This window comes from Muntiacus reevesi, chromosome 1, assembly GCF_963930625.1.
Source record: "Muntiacus reevesi chromosome 1, mMunRee1.1, whole genome shotgun sequence".
NCBI lineage: Eukaryota > Metazoa > Chordata > Mammalia > Artiodactyla > Cervidae > Muntiacus > Muntiacus reevesi.
The window spans coordinates 15,319,338-15,336,015 of NC_089249.1; the positions used below are offsets into that span (position 1 = coordinate 15,319,338).

Sequence of the window (16,678 nt, forward strand, 5' to 3'; positions counted from 1 at the left end):
GATAAGCCAAGGTGTGTCATTAAAACCTGGGAGGAGAAAGTAAGGTTACGGAAGGAGAAGAATAAAACTGGACTGTGAGAAGGAGCAGAAAAGAGGGCCTGGATCCTACTTTTTCAATTCCTGGTTCCAACTGCACTGCCAGCTACATTTTCTCTTCTGAGAACTTTGAAGAAATTTCCCTTTTGTGCTTAAGCTAATGGGTGGGTTTCTGTTACTTAATACCCAATCTATCTCTTAACTAAGAGAAAAACAACCAAATAAAGACACAAGTTTCCAGTTCAGTTCATGGCAATTTATTTAATTTAAAAATAAAAACAAACAAAAACAAAATCAGTTTCCAATGAAAATACAAACACTTTGGGTGGTTATCCAGCTTTTTTTTTTTAATCCCCTGTAGGCTGTCCTGGGCTCAAATCAATCAAATGAATGAAAACCAATTTTGATTGGAGCCATAAAGCATGTTGCACCAATTAAATTACACCAATATATTATTATAATACCTTTGAAATGCCTTTCAGACCAATAAATAAAAAAAGACAAATTCAAATAAAAAAGTCAACTTTTTATTACCAAAAAAAATAGAAATTAAATAAAAGTCACAACATGGATTAAAAAAAAAAATGTGCAGTCAAGTTTCTCTCTCTTTTTTTTTTTTTTCTTCTAGGAATGATACCATGCCAGTAAATCCCTACAGAACATTTCCAGTTTGGCAATAAGCAGTCAGTCAGTCATTCACATTTGTACTCAAGACAACAGGCCTGGCCAACACTCACCTGAGTTTCACCCCAAAAAGTACTCTTTGCCATCTGCAGAAGCAGCACCTTCTAAGAGGGATGGAAATTCAGAGAGCACTTGGCATTTTCATTTCACCTGGGGTCTTGAAGCACTTCCTGAAAACTGATCATGCCTTGAAATTTACCTGTAAAAAGAAGTATTAACTCTACGCCTTTGGCAGAGGTGTAAACTAAGACGCTGAAAGGCCCACGGAGGCAAGGAAGGACCAGGAGAGCTGACCTCGAATCTCCTGCTTGGCCCACCAGGTCATCAAAGTGTCTCTCACTTGTAGTGTAATTCCATGGAGATAAATCAAGCATGATTTCCTTGGCTGGAAGGGATGAGAGGACTTAGTTAAGAAGGAAGGGAGCTGCTTTGAGGTCTTTTCCCTCTATTCCAAGTTTTTTCTTTCTTTTTTGAAAGGACAGAGTCAACATCATATCCAGAATCAACATCCAGAGGATGTTAGCAGAATGTCAGAACTAGGCAGGGACTTGAGAGATCAGCTAATCTCCAGCCCTCTTTGAAGGGAAAACTCAGTCCCTGAAATACTGCAGGTGCCTAAGACCACCAGCAGACTAGGACTCAATGCAGTCTCTGCCTCTGAGTGGAGGACTAGCTTTGCCACAATCCACTGTCTGGGTCCACTGAGAAAGAGAAAATACATGTATTTTGGAGGCTAGGGATAGAATGACTTTCCTTAATAGTGTCACTTTTACTTAAAGATTATAAGGATGGAAAATACCAAACAGACACAATCACTTGGACAAAAGGAAACTACATCAACCAGTAGGCAGATGTTATACCTAAGTCACACTGACAGCTACCAACTAGACAGGCTGCCATGCATGAGGGACCAGCAATGTGGCAGTATAGGCTGTCCAGAAAAGGCTGCATAAAATGATACAAGAGGGAGCTTTAGAGGTTGGAGAATGCCCTCCACGCAGCCACATACCCCACATACAATTTGCTAGCTATAGGGTTTTTTTTTCCCTTTGAACCTATATTGGAGTTCAGGAAGAAGGTGGAATTGAATGAAAGGAAACCTGCAAAGCTTCCCATATTACACTACTCAGCTCAACCCGAAGGGATGTACAAGCCAAAACCCCAGAGCTGGTGACAAGGGGAGAACTGGAGCCATCTCCCTTGGCAGAGGGCAGTTTCACTCTAATCAATGTTCTTCGTGTGTGAAGGTAAATTCCTTCTCATCTCCCCATGTTGGTTTTCCCCCAGACACCCCCCAAGACTAGTTCTCCTCAAATATCCAGGTGGCTTTCAGAAGTTGGCCATCTTGAAACAAGAGTTTCAATTAGCTGAGGTCGTCCCAAACTCCCAAATAAGACCATCAATCCCAAACTCAGTATCTGAAGATGTCCCACTGTGGGAGTGATGTCGTCTCACCTGCAATCTGGGTGTCCAGGAGTTACACAAGTGAGTTATGTGACTTTTCAAGATAAGAGTCCTGTCACACCTCTCGTTTGCCTTCTCTAGAACCATCAGGATGACATCCAGGGAAATGCTCCCTCTCCACTTGCTTCCTCCCAACCCACTCTGCTCTTTCAGCAGCTTATTCATTTGAGGGGCTGGAACCTTTCCCTCAAAGTCTAGGAGTTCAAACCCATGACACAGAATACCTAGATTTGAGGGGGAAAACACCTTCTGCCTGACTTGACTTTCCTCCTTCAAATATCCCACCTACACACTAACTCCCAGAAGCAAACTCGCCTACCTCTGAGGATTCTACACTGAGTGGATGAGGAAACTGTTTACTGTGAGTAAATAGGGTAAAGAGTTGACTCAGTTACTCCTTTGGAGACTGTAGGCAGTATCACATCCAATTCAAAACATTCATGCAGGTGAGAACCCACAGGCAGCATTCCAGTTAATATTGAGACATTAAATTGACAAGTTGCCCCTGTGCTGATACAGATCAATTTCTGTTCATTTAGAAAGATCACAGAGGGTCTCGAGCACTGTTCTACACCATAGTTTTGACCTCTGACACCACCAACATTTCCCCCGCCCACCCTCAGGAGGTTGTGCTCAAGAGCCAGGCAGACACTAGGAAAGAAGAGGCAGACAACAGGAAGCCAGACAATCAACACGGGCTGACTCTAAGTCCTCAGCAGTGTCCAGAGCATTCTTTCTCTGACCAAGGCCCTGTCTTCCATTCAAGGTAGAGTAGCAAATTAACAAATGCCCCACGGTGGCATGAAAGAGACAACATAGATCCCATGGGATCTACACTAACACTCCCAGGGCTTAGCCAGGTCAAGGATGATAACTACAAGGCATGAGTGCTACTGCACCCCTTCCCATCCCCATGACAGCCATTACTAATCAATCACAGCACTCCTTCCCACTGGGCTACACAAACCACCCCCAGCAGCCCCTATCAATCGATCACTGATTCAAGCTCAGATAACTAAAATCACCATGCCTTCCCTATGCAGTCAGACCAAGCCTGCTAATAACATGAGAAGCGGCAAGTTCTGAGTGATTTTGCAACGGATGGCTATAGTCTGTCCTGCCCTCCTCCAGAAGCATGCAGATGACTTCTACAGAAATGCTTCCTCTCCCATATGCTCCCTCCCTATCCTGGAAGTGCTGGCCAACACCACCTCCCCTGGACAGCTGGTCCCCTAGGAGATGCCATAAAGCAAAATGCCAATTAGGATCCCAATTCTAACTGGCAGTCAGCAGGACTGGCCGACTGCCCACCTCTCCCACATAGGCACTGACTCAGCCTTCAAATTTGGCCAAAGCCAAACAGCACCAATCCCTCTGTCAGTCTATTGTCATGGCCAGCAAAGAGGTAACCAGCTCCAGAGCCCAGTCATCACCCCCACTCCTCTCCCTTGTCCCCACCCCACCCCGCCCCTGCACCCCGGGAGTTAGTTGAGCTTGTTGCAGATCTCCAGCGCCTTCTTGTAGACCTGAGTCACGTCATCCATGTCCGTGAGGAGGGAGAAGCTGCTGTCTGCTAGACGGTTCCGGTACCGCTTCAGGTACTGGGGCCGGGGCCGGTTCTGGAGCCCCTCAAAGTCCTGGATCTGGAGGAAGTTCTCGGCAGAGACGCAGCTGCGGATGCGCTGGCGGGTGGGGCGGTTCTCCTGCAAGTCGAGCAAGTCAAAGGAGTCGCTGGACAGGACGCTGTCATCGCTGATGACGCTGGAAGGCCGGCTGTAGCTCCGGGAGAGGCCCTCGGCAGGGACACCCGGCTCTAGCAAGGATTCCAGTGTGGGCATTTCGGGGCTGGCCAGGGCCGGGTCCATGGTGCCTGCTGAGTACTTGCTGCTGTGCTTCAAGATGCCTTTCCTGCGACAGGAGAGGCTGTGGGATGGCACCCTGGCCGGGTCTGGGGGGCTGGGGGAGGGGATGCTGCTACCCAGCCCATCGTTACTGTCCAGCAGCTCCGAAGACTCGCTGCGCTCTGGAGATGAATAGTAACCCGATTCTCTCTGCTGGGTCTTTTTCAGAATGCCTTTCTTGGGCATCGTGGCTGACTGTTTGGGGCTGAGTTTACCTGGTACTTCAGCCTCGGGGGGGCTTGGCAGGGGCACAGCAGTCCGGCACAAGTCCTGTTCCAGCTTGAAAGTGGGCGGTAAGGCCGGGCTGACGACACCCTCAATGAAGCCAGTGCTGTGGGAGCGATGCTCGCTGTTGCTCCGCTTCTTCAGGATCCCTTTGGGCCGCTTGGAGCTCAGTTTGGATGGGCTCTCAGGCACCAAGTCCTGGCCAGACTGAGGGAAGTCGTTCTCTTTCTTGGACTTCTTCAGTGACCGCTGACGCTCCAGCACGACCTCGGGGGCCCCGGGTTTGGCCAAGCCTTTAATTTTGGCTTCAGCTTCAGCCTGCAGCCCCGTGGAACGGTGGTGCCAGTCGATAATGCGGGCCAAGAACGGGGACTCGGAGCTGTGAAGGGCGTCACAGTCGCAGACACTGCTCTTGTAGCCCCAGTTCACCCACCAGTGGTTGGCGATGTCCTCGATGGTGGCCCGGCGGTCGGGGTTCACCATTAGCATCCACCGAATGAGGCCTCGGGCATCTACAGGACAAGAAACAAAAGGAGCGATGCATTTTTTTGTTTTTTGGCATGCAGGATCTTCGTTCCTGGACCAGGGATCAAACCCATGCCCCCTGCTGTGGAAGTACAGAGCCCTAACCAATGGTCTACCAGAGAATTCTAGGAACAGTACATTTTATGGGAGCTTTGGGCTTTGCCATAGGGCTGACATGCCAGGAGACACTCATTTGAGGAAAATCCAAATGAAGCCCTAGTTCAGCCACACTGTGGAGCAGGAAGCTGCAGCCTTCTAGACTGAACATCAGAGAGCACCAGCCAGACTCAGAGCCACAGGCCGGGGTGCCATCACAGCCTGGCATGCTTCTCCACATGGTGATGCAATGTCAAATTGCTGAGCTTTCCATCAACTCAGATCTTTATAAAATGGGGAAGACCAGGTAACCAGGAAAGAATCTAAGCCCAAGCCCAAGCAGGGCCCCACCATTCCTTTGATGGGTATCGTCTTACCAAAAGGGAAAACAGGTGTGGATTACCATGACTCTCTTTAGTCCTCCAAAGGTAGACTTTTATAAATACACACTGCTCGGGTCACTGGGAAAGTATGTCAGCACAAAGAGGGAATTTTAGGGCTGAAATGGCAAAAAAAGAGGCTATCAAGGGGGCGACAGAGAAGGATGGAGAGGTGCTCATAGCTGGCACACCTGGGCACTGCAAGGCACTGTGCTCAAGGCTGGCCTGAACCCCAGGGCCTCAGCGAGGCTCTGAGACCCACACCCAGCGCTCACCTCCTGTCCCTCTCTGACATAATCCATAGCTTACCCCGCTGTCGGATCAGAGAGCCGATCTCTATCTGCCATCCGTTTACGGCCTGTCTGAAAAATTCCATTTGCAAATTTCTGCTGCCAAAGAATTAAGAGGAAGCCCCAAAGGGATGTTGAGGAGGCCACATGAACCAACTGACTCTCGCAGCTTATAAATCACCTTTTAAGATCAAACTGTGCTTCCCCAGTGGGGGTTGAATTATATCCCGGGAAGGTGCCACCTCCCCTCTGCTACTTATGCAGTTAATGAGTAGCTGGCAGGGGCCTGGCAATGGCGCTGGGGGTGAAGCATACCTCTGTACGGCAACAGGGTGTTCATTCATTCGGTCAAGAAATAGTCTCTGAACCCCTGGAATGTGCCAGAAACTGTGCTGGCACCATTTGGCTACTGAGCCAAAAAGGCTACAATAGAGGTCCCCCTGAATTTTCTCCAACAAACCCCACAGGTTGGCTCATTGAAAAATATATACAGATATAGATATGTGTATATCTGTATCTATTTATATAAAATAAGTCAATGTTCATTATTCAGATTCTGTATTTGTAAACTTGCCTATTCACTAAGCTGTATCTGTAACCCCCAAATCAATACTTGGGGTGCTTTCCACAGAGCGGCAAAAAATGAGCTGCCTCCACTGCACATGTGTGTTCCCAGCTGAGCCAGAACCAGGCAACAAGGCAGTATCTGCTTGTTTCTGCCCTTATGCTGTAAGTGTCCTTTTCATAATCCATTTAGTTCATGCTTTTCACGTTGTTGCCCTTTTTGTTGGCGACTTCACTGTTGAAATGGCCCCAAGCGTGGTGCTGAAGTGCTGTCTGGTGATTCTAAGGGCAAGAAGACAGTGAGGTGCCAGGCCGAGAAAATGTCAGACAGGTATCAGACAAGAGTCAGACAAGCTGCTCTCAGGCATGAATGAAAGTGCTGTTGGCTATGACTTTGATGTTCATGAATCAACAGTATAGTTTAAAAGAGGCATCTTTAAACAGAAATTACATAAGACAAGGATATGGAGTGATCAGTTGACAAAAACGTGACCAGAGGCTCACAGGAGTCGAGCCCTGTATCTCCCTAGGAGCAGTGGTTCAGTATTCACGAATTCAGCATTCACAGCAACTTTACTGAATTGCCACAAATAATAAGAATCAACCTGTGTGTGTGTGTACACACATGTAGGATGCGAGTATATGAAAGATCTGTTAATTACATCCTAAAGTCGACTACCTGTACACACCCCTTCTATACCCACATGATGCTCTCCTGTCAAGAGATGGAGCTTATGGCCTTGGTTACTTTGACTGATAAAACATGGCAGAAGTGACCTTATCTGGCTTCCAAGGAGACACTAAGAAGACCTGGCAGCCACTTCTTCCTCCATCTTCGAGCCCTGAGCTGCTATGTAAGAAGTCCTGGCTACCCCCTGAAGGGACAGGCCTGAGGAGGCCGCTCACAGAGATAGCCCACACAGAGGGACCCCAAGGTGTCCCCACAACTGGCCCCAACCTTAGCTACCATCTGACTACAACTGCAGGAGAAACCCCAGCCAGGCCAGAGGAGCTCTCACCAATCCAGGGAACCAAGAGACACGGCTCATCGAAGTCATTTAAACCGCTGAGTTTGCTAGGAGGTGGGGGCAATGGGACAGAGTTGTTCTCGGCTATGGTAATGAAACAACACCCATGCACCATACCCCCAACGGGGCAAGGTGTGAAAAAGAGTAGTTGCCACCCTCGTGCACTTGGAGTCTACCAAGGCAGTTTATGTCTACACAGACTAGTAGGGGCTTCATGTCGTACCTTTTCCGAAATGTGCACCAATAGCGGAAAACAGAATCTAAAGAGGGTAAGAGCCTTGCCCAAGTTTGCACAGCAAGCAAACAGGACTCCTAGCCTGCTCTGTAGAACAACTGATCTGCAGGTACCACAGCGGAAAGGTTTGGGGAAAGCGCACTAACAAGTCAGCTCAGCAAAGACCTGGGGAGAAGAGGAATAGCAGGCGTCCTCCTTACAGACATCGACACAAAAGCGGGACACGTGAGCTGGCCTTGCCCGGCCCAGCCACTGACCATCCACGGGTGCGCACCTGAGGGCTGCGTGGGCTCCCGATATTCACCACTGCTGATCTGCCGGATGAGGTTCTTGTGATCGAAACCATCGAAAGGCATCGTTCCGTAAACAAGAGTGTAAAGCAGTACGCCCAGGGCCCAGCTGTCCACCTGAAGCAAAGAGAGACAGGACAAGTAGATTCCCTTCCCAGACATCAGCATCACAGACCATGAGCAGCCACCCACAACGACCCCAGGAAGGGAATTTAACACCTGGCAGCCAGGTTCCCACCATGGCCTGACACCTGATATGCAGTGCACCTGGGGCCTGCTTCAGAGCCTGACCTTTCCATTTCAAACAGTCCTAACTCATAGAATTTTCCTGAATAGATGATCTTCTTTGATCCTCACTATGATCTGGGGAGACAGGTAGGGCCCTGCATTATTCTCAGCCCCATTTGACAGATGAGGCCCAAGGAAGTTAAATGGTTTCTCCGGAGACGCCCCATCCCTGTGATGGAGGTAAGACGGGAACACAGGTCCCTGGATTCCTAATTCAGGAATCCTGCGCCTTCTTCAAATGGCTCAGGGGCTGCAAACCCAGATGGCTACAAGAGCCAGGCAGGCAACAAACATGAACAAACAAGAGATAAGTTGGGGTACAACGTGGAGTATTGGTCTGAAGGCAAACTGTGGAGAACAGTCACCCATCTTAAGCAGGCGGCCTCCTCTGGCTAGTGGGTACCGCTTAGTCAAACAGGCCCAGCACTACTAGAGCCTTTGGTTTTTCAAGAGAAGTCAGAAAACAGACTTTTATGTGAAATCTCCAACTGATTAAATGTTTGTTCACTTTTTCAGAAAGACTACGGTGGCCAAATAAAGTATGTTTGCTGGCCAGATCACAGGCTGCCAGCTTGTAACCTCGGAAACAGACCATCAGTGATCACAGGAGCATTCGTTATCTATGATAAATTTAGTGTCGAGTTTCTGCAGTTTTGTAAATTGGATCCTAGGCTCCTCCCTTACATTCTTATTTTAGAAAGACTTTACTGCAGTTGATGGAGGCTCTTGGCATCCATTTTACTACCCTCTTGCCCTGCCCCTAAACACTCTCAAACAGATAAATATTTGGAAGAAAACATTTCAACCCATTGAACGGCTGCTATTTAAAGGATCCTAAGTAGATGATTCTCTCTGCAAACAGAACTATCTTTCTAAAAATGAGTAATCAGTCACAACTCACCCATTTTCAAAAGGACATTCTCACATACACGTCTTTCATTGGCCCTGATAGCTTTAGGCATATAGAGAGATGCATTTTCCATGAGTCAGAAGATGCAATTAAAATGTATTTCCTTGATCAAAAATACATGCTGTCCAAAATGCATGTGAAAAGATTCACTGCAGATTGAGACAGTTGGCTTTGTGTTTTGCCTGTTCTGTTATAATAGGGAGAAACTAAAAACAATCTGCCTAAATCTAGGTAAGTGATTAAATAAATTATGGTATATGCATAAAATGAGTGTGTCATCACTAAAAACCATGTTTTTAATAACAAATTTAGAAAATGTGACAATTTTAAGTTAATAAAAGGTGAGATATACACATATATAGTGATCTCAATTATTTGAAATATGAGATCTATACTGGGGGGGGAAAAAACCCTTAAAAAAATCACATAAATATTAATTGGTTATCTCTCATAGGGAAATTGGAGGCAACTTTATTTTCTCTTTTAGGCTCTTCTGGATTTTTCTTCCAGATATATATATACACATATATATTACGACTTTTATAATCATATAAGGTTTTGCTTGCTTGCTTTTACGGTTTTTTTTAAAAGTATTCCTAGGTTAAGTTCTTTCCTTCCCTTAAGCACCCCCGCCTTACACACCAGGCAAGCCGCTTACCTCTGGCCCTCGGTAAGGCCTCCCGTTGACAATTTCAGGAGAGGCGTAGAGCGGGCTCCCGCAGAACGTTTGCAAGAACTTGTCTTTCTGGTACAGGTTGGAAAGCCCAAAGTCCGCAATCTGTAAAGAGAAGCGAGCCCCAGGGAGCCTGTTAGCATTGCGGTCAGTGTCTGCACCGGCTCCGCTCACCCCTCCCAGACTAGAGCATCTGCGGTGCCCCAGCCTCTGCCAGCTGGGTTGGGTCGTCCTTTGCTCTCCAGCCCTGAGCTTTCACACGAAGACCAGTCTGCACAACTGCGCCTGAGACTCCCGACTGCAGTGCTTGGCACCCACAGCGTGCTCTATTACTTAAAAATCACTCTGTGCAAGGACTCTCTTCTCACATCAGTAAAGATGTACCCTGAGAAATACCCACAGAATCACATGCTTTGTGTTTCTGATGAACACTAAAGCGTATAGTTACTACTCTGAGAACTGTCTGCTACTGCTGCTGCTAAGTCACTTCAGTCGTGTCCGACTCCGTGTGACCCCATAGACGGCAGCCCACCAGGCTCCCCCGTCCCTGGGATTCTCAAGGCAAGAACACTGGAGTGGGTTGCCATTTCCTTCTCCAATGCATGAAAGTGAAAAGTGAAAGTGAAGACGTTCAGTTGTGTCCGACTCTTCACGACCCCGTGGAATGCAGCCTACCAGGCTCCGCCATCCATGGGATTTTCCAGGCAAGAGCACTGGAGTGGGGTGCCATTGCCTTCTCTAAGAGAACTGTCTGTGGCCTACCAAAGACCTCACGGTATCCATCCATGTGGTATATGCCCCTACCTGTGTCCCGGACATCATCGCCTACACACTGATCAGAACTGTGTTGTGCACACCTTGGAGCCCTAGATGTAACGGACCCAGAGCACCGGCTCTGCGTCACCATATTGCGGCCCACACTCCACCACCAGCCATCTGAGTGACATGGGGCAGGGTCACTAAGCCACTCTGAGCCTCAGTTTACCTACAAGAAAATGGAAACCCATGACCCCTATCATGTTCTAGATTGCAGGACTATTGTGAGAATGACAGGAAAAAGTTTAATCAAGGTGAGATCGTGAAGGCCAAGGTGCTTTGTAACTTTCAAGTCTTTAGGGTCCAGCCAAATGTTTTCCTTGGAGAAGACCCCACTCCAGTACTCTTGCCTGGAAAATCCCATGGACGGAGGAGCCTGGTAGGCTACCGTCCATGGGGTCATGAAGAGTCGGACGCGACTGAGCGACTTCACTTTCACTTTTCACTTTCATGCATTGGAGAAGGAAATGGCAACCCACTCCAGTGTTCTTGTCTGGAGAATCCCAGGGATGGGGGATCCTGGTGGGCTGCCGTCTATGGGGTCGCACAGAGTCGGACATGACTGAAGTGACTTAGCAGCAGCAGCAGCAGCAAATGTTTTCCTTAACCTTGCTTCTCTCATATCACACACCCCTGGGAATCACTCTCTTCTCCTCTGGTTTCTTGAAGTGTTTTATTATCCTTATGGCAGTGCTCTTCTGAGTGTTTGTGTGTGCACCTATTCACATATACATATAATGTATATATGTTACACGTATACACATTGTCACACATATATGTATATTATGCATGTATAAATTATCACATATATTCATATATACTACATATGTACATATAAATTTGTATATACATATGTCCTGACATATACATAAGTATGTAGTATATATAAGTACATATATACTATATATATATAGCATCTATATACTATATACTACTTGTGTATGTACACGTCAGGACATATGTATATACAAATATACATATACATATATATATATAAATTCACCTTGCATACTAGGTTGAGTCCCCCGAGTCAGGTGGCAGGTTCCACATCCACCCCTCATCTTTGTATCATCCACTGCTTACCACCCGTCCTCACCCAAGAAACACCTGTCACCAGAACAGGCCTTATATTTTGAAAAGCACAAGATAATTAGTAGATAATACAAAATAATAATAATAAACTTAGTTACCACTTACTGAACAACCTTCAGTTATCAGGCTCTGTTCTAAGCACCTTAGCACCTTACACTCTCCAATCTAATCCTGTCTAAAATCCCATTTACACAACAATGTGAATGTATTTCATGCCACTGAATGTATATCTAAAAACAGCTAAAATGGCAAATTTGACATTATGGATGTTTTATCACAATTTTTTAAAAACCCACTGAGCAGATGAGGAAACTGAGGTTTAGGGAAATCAGGTTATTCATCTCAGATCTAACTAGCAAGCGACAATGTAAACCAGATGCCTCCAAAGGTTCAAACCGTTGCCTTGTGCTACCCCTGGGCAATCTGCAAATTTCAGCCAGTCTAAGACAGCCTTCCACGCTGAGCCTCTGAGGACTTCTGCCCTACCCCAAACCCATTTCCACTTGAGGCTTATAAATAGGATGAGTGATTTCATATCCAGCCCAGCTGAGGCTCTGAATGCAGCGCCAAGAAGCCAGTTTTGTAAAGTCGCCCCAAATGAATGGAATGGCACAGAAAGCAGTTGGCACATAACCGCACTCAGAAAATGCATTCTCGGGACTCAGATTGCACTTAATTGCCCTGAATTTCACTTTCTTATCAAGACCCCTCCCTGCCTGGCTTTCAGGAAGTTGGTTAGAAGCTTTATGAAGTATACCCTGTCAATCAGGACAGGAAGGGACCAGCTGCAGCCCTGGAACATTCCAAGAAGCTGGCTAAGGCAGGAGCCGACACAGCACTGTGAGCGCTGGTGGTATCTGGGGCACTGCATGAGCTTCCAAACACACACACACACACGAGACACCCGCCACCACTACGTGCAAATCCCCACATGCACACCAAGTGCTCCAAGGCTAGGCATCCTTGCTTTCTTTGTAGCCCTTCTGAGAAGTTTGTTTATGTTACGTCCCACTCCCATCCTTACAGACTGATGCCTATCAGCCTCTCCCAGTAAAACTGTCATTGCTGCTGACATAAAATTAACAGAAATCTAGATTAGTCCATGTTCTTGGCACTTCAACGAAAAAGCAATATTAATCAACACATACACTTTTCCATCTTTGAGCCACTTAAACTTGGGCTGCAGCTCTAAGATTCCACACCACATGGAGCATATAACAACGATAAGACAGGGAATGGCCACTGGTTATAAAACTTCTCAGTCTCCATTTCTCACCTGCAAAATGGAGGTAGGAATAGTATCCAACCCCACGATGTCATGGTGAAAATTAAATAACATAATGTATGTGCCAATTACTATTTTAAGCATTTTTACAAAGTTGGAGCTCAAATACGTGTCCCCCATTTAAATTCACATGGGTAACTTGATTAGCTTCATTACACTCAAAGCAATACTGGTTTTCCATTGGAAGTAATTATGTAAGGTTTCTTTTTCAAATACATAGGATTTTTTAAGTGAATTGAACTCAATAAAAATACGAAAGTGAAATAGCACAGAAGATACTAGAAAAAGGCAAAATCCATAAAGAGAACGAAATAAAAGACATTTGGGGGTTTGGGGAAATGATTATTTTAAACATAATAAAACAAAAAAGAATCCCAGATATGGTTCCAACCTGAAAAAGTCATAATCGAGCTAGCCCTGCCCCCTGCTCTGTAAGTGAAGCACATGAAGGTTAGAGGACTTAAGAAGATCCACTGTGTAAAATAGTGAGAACCGCTGCACAGCTCAGGGACCTCCACTCAATGCACTATGATGACCTGAATGGGAGGTTCAAAGGGAGGGGGCATGTGTACATGTGTGGCTGGTTCACTCTGCTGGACAGCAGAAACGAACAGAACCTTTAAACCAACTACACTCGGGTAAAAATCAAGTTAAAAAAGAATTGTCTCTCTTGAAGGTCAGAGCCAGAAGACCCACGTGAACACTGGGTTCTGTAAGACTCTCTGTAGCAGAACATCAGCTGTGTGTGGAGAGTGACTCTCCACCACGGAGGCACCCGGTTTCGGTATTTTGCTAACACACTGGTAGGCTTTGAAGGAAGGTGACCACTTTGCATCTGTACTGGGAACGGACTGCGGCTCTGCCCGGTTCAGAACCACCTCTGTCCTCACACTGGGCTACTCAATTCAGCCTGGACTCTGAAAAAGACGTCAACACTCATGTCCTTCATTTCCGGAGTTTTGTTGTTTTCTAGAGGTGTGCCTTGCTGGATGAAAATCGGAGACACAAACTGGAAAATGATTATTCACATTTCAAAAGAATTAGCCTCACTACAATATGGACGAACCTTGAAAACACTATCCGCCGAAGTGAAACAAACCAGACACAAATGGATAAATATTACATGATTCCACTTATGTGAGGTACTTAGAGGAGTCAAGTTCATCAAGACAGAAGGTAGAAGCGGGGATGGCAGGATCAGGGTGAGGGGGGGGTGGTGCCGGGGCAGGGGTGTGGGAATGCGGAGTTCCTGTTGAATGGGAACAGAGTTTCAGTTTGGGAAGATGTAAAAGTTCTGGAGGTGGATGGAAGTGGTAGTTGCAAAACAATCTGAATGTACTTAATGTCACTCAACTGAAAACCTAAAAATGCTAAACTTTATGTTACGTTTATTTTACCACCATTGTTTTAAAGATTATTGTGAGTAGTCCCTGGGAGTTCACCCAATGAAAAAGGAAGTACTGGCTTGCTAATGGTTAACCTCTGGGAAAGAAAGCTGATGTTGATAGCATAAGCGGTGGTCAGACAGTAACTGCAGTGACTGAGAGGACGTGCGCTGGACAGATCAGAGATTGTGGAGCCAGAAGATCCTGGAGCTAGCCTTGGCCTTGGCAGTGCCAGGTGATGTGGGAACTGCCAGCAATTTCCTCATCAGCAAAACAGGAATAATAGAAGAGCCCACCTCTAGAGCTGTTGTGAGGGTTAAGGACACGTATGTAGAGCCCTGCAACAGCCCAAGTACTGGCCAGCTCTATAAACTACAGCCATTAGGATAATGCCAATGGTTTGGTTTACTTAACAACTGTTTGCTCAGAGTCCACCAAAGGGCCAAGAGAAATGATTAAAATCCATTTCCAAAATAAGCATGTCCAGCCTTACAGAGGCTGCATCATATGATGGGGAAAGCAAGGGATGCTGGGTTTGAGTGTTTGAGCTAGAATCCTGGCCTCGCCACCTACCAGCTGGGAACCCATTGGAAACTGAGGCTCCCAGGCCCCGCCCAGAGCCTACAGTGTCAGCGTCTGCACTATCACAAGATCCCCAGGGGATTTGCTGCATGTCAGATACTCTGACCCTGGGTTCCTTCAACTGTAAATTAGAGGATGATGGTTATGATGTAACCTACCTCACAGGGCTGATATGAAATCAAATGAATTGGTAGATGTTAAGTGTCTTAAACCATGACTTATACATAGCAGGCCTTCAGTCAATGTTATCGATCACTTACTTCCAACTGAAACTGTTTCCTTTGCTGGAAAAGCAAATTGCAACAGCCCCAACCACACGCTTTTGTGAAAAGCAAAATCAGACTAAATGAGAAAATCATAATAATGGCAGCACTGCTACACAATAGTCACCATTCTGTGAGTGGTACGTATATTAAATCCTCACAACAACCCTAAGTGCCAGGTACCACTGTTATCCCCATTTTGCAGACAAGGAAGCTGAGGCCAAGGAAAGGAAAGTGGCTAGTCTGAGACATGGGTGAAGAGCTGCACTGGCTGTAAAGCTCCACATAAAGGGGAGTTATGGCTCTTGGGGGTAAGGAGGACATGGGCTTTTTGTGTCACTCTTCAGGAAGACACACTCCATAGCTCTCTCAGAATCTGGAGTTCACTACTGTGGCTCTTCCCATGACAGCCTCACTCGAGTTGTCCCGAAGTGACGGTAGGGAGTGAACCAGTGAGCAGGAGTAAGTGGGGTTGGCTTCTATCTTAAGATCTAAGATCACACCTCCTCCCGAGAGAGACAGGAAATGATGCACCCCAAGCCATCTGGGGAAGCTCCATGAAGCACCCTCTCAGGGGGGCACGTTCAACCATGGTTTCCCCGTACAGCTGCTCTGGCCACGGTGACCCGGGCTGCCTGGCCACAGCCACCATCAGCACTTGGAGGGTTTTCCCCTGGGCCCACTGTCTGCAAGCCGCCTACACACAACATCAGGCCAGCTGAAGCGAGAACGAAGTGGCCTTAGCTGGTGAGTGTGAGGATGCGCTGTTGGATTTAGGGCAAATTTGGGTGGGAGAGTTAGAGAATTTGTCAGGTGCCTGGCCTTCACAGTCCAACAGCCCTTAGGATGGTAGCCAGCCTCACTGCTTATCAGCTATGGGAACCTCATCTGTAAAACGGTGGTAATCAGATCCACCCTAGTGGAGGCATTCTCAGAACCAAATGAAATCAGGCTGTGGAAGCTCTGCCACAGGGTTCTGGCTTCTAGCAGGGGCTCAGAAAAGGCTACTTTCCTAATCTAGCCTCCAAGACTTGCCCGATTCCTGTGCTTACTGCTTCTTCCCCTTGGAAGGTCATCATCACATTGGGCTTCCCTGGTGGCTCAGCTGGTAAAGAATTCGCCTGCAATGCAGGAGACCTGGATTCGATCTCTGGGTTCGGAGGATCCCCTGGAGAAGAGAACAGCTACCCACTCCAGTATTCTGGCCTGGAGAATTGCATGGACTGTATAGTCCACGGGGTCGCAAAGAGTCAGACACAACTGGGAGATTTTCACTTTTTCTTTCACCCCTTGGAAGGCTGTCACCACATTCCTTTCTATTGAACCCCTACTCATCCATCAAAACCCAGTTCAGTCACCACAACCTCAGCAATGGCTTTCTGATCCTCCCATAGTTCAGACCCACCACTTCCTTTTAACAGGAAGGTTACAATGGGGCTATAATGCACACAGCAGAGCCATCTGGGCCTGCTAAGAGATAAGGACCAAAGAAGGCTTTCTGGAAGAAGAGGACTTGAAGGTGAGACTCTCAGGATGGGTAGGTAAAGATCAATAGGAAGAGCATTCCAGTTGGAGGGAACTGTGTGTACAGAGGCCAAAAAGCCTAGTGGATTTGAGTTGAGTCCTATGCAAGGGGCCTTCTCTGACTGCCCCCACCCCCACTGGC

The 16,678-nt window shown here is 46.9% G+C and overlaps 1 protein-coding gene across 2 annotated transcripts in view; it reads right to left on the reverse strand.

The window, feature by feature from the left end:
• Positions 1-277: 277 nt before the first annotated feature.
• Positions 278-16,678, reverse strand: part of NUAK1 (NUAK family kinase 1) — a 74,129-nt gene continuing 57,728 nt past the window's right edge. For both annotated transcript variants that reach the window (XM_065938414.1, XM_065938415.1), the window contains 3 exons: positions 9,575-9,694; positions 7,703-7,835; positions 278-4,822 (listed from right to left, as the gene is read on the reverse strand). In XM_065938414.1, coding sequence (XP_065794486.1) covers positions 3,669-4,822; positions 7,703-7,835; positions 9,575-9,694 — 1,407 coding nt within the window. In that variant the 3' untranslated portion in view covers positions 278-3,668. The remainder of the gene's footprint in view (positions 4,823-7,702; positions 7,836-9,574; positions 9,695-16,678) is intronic.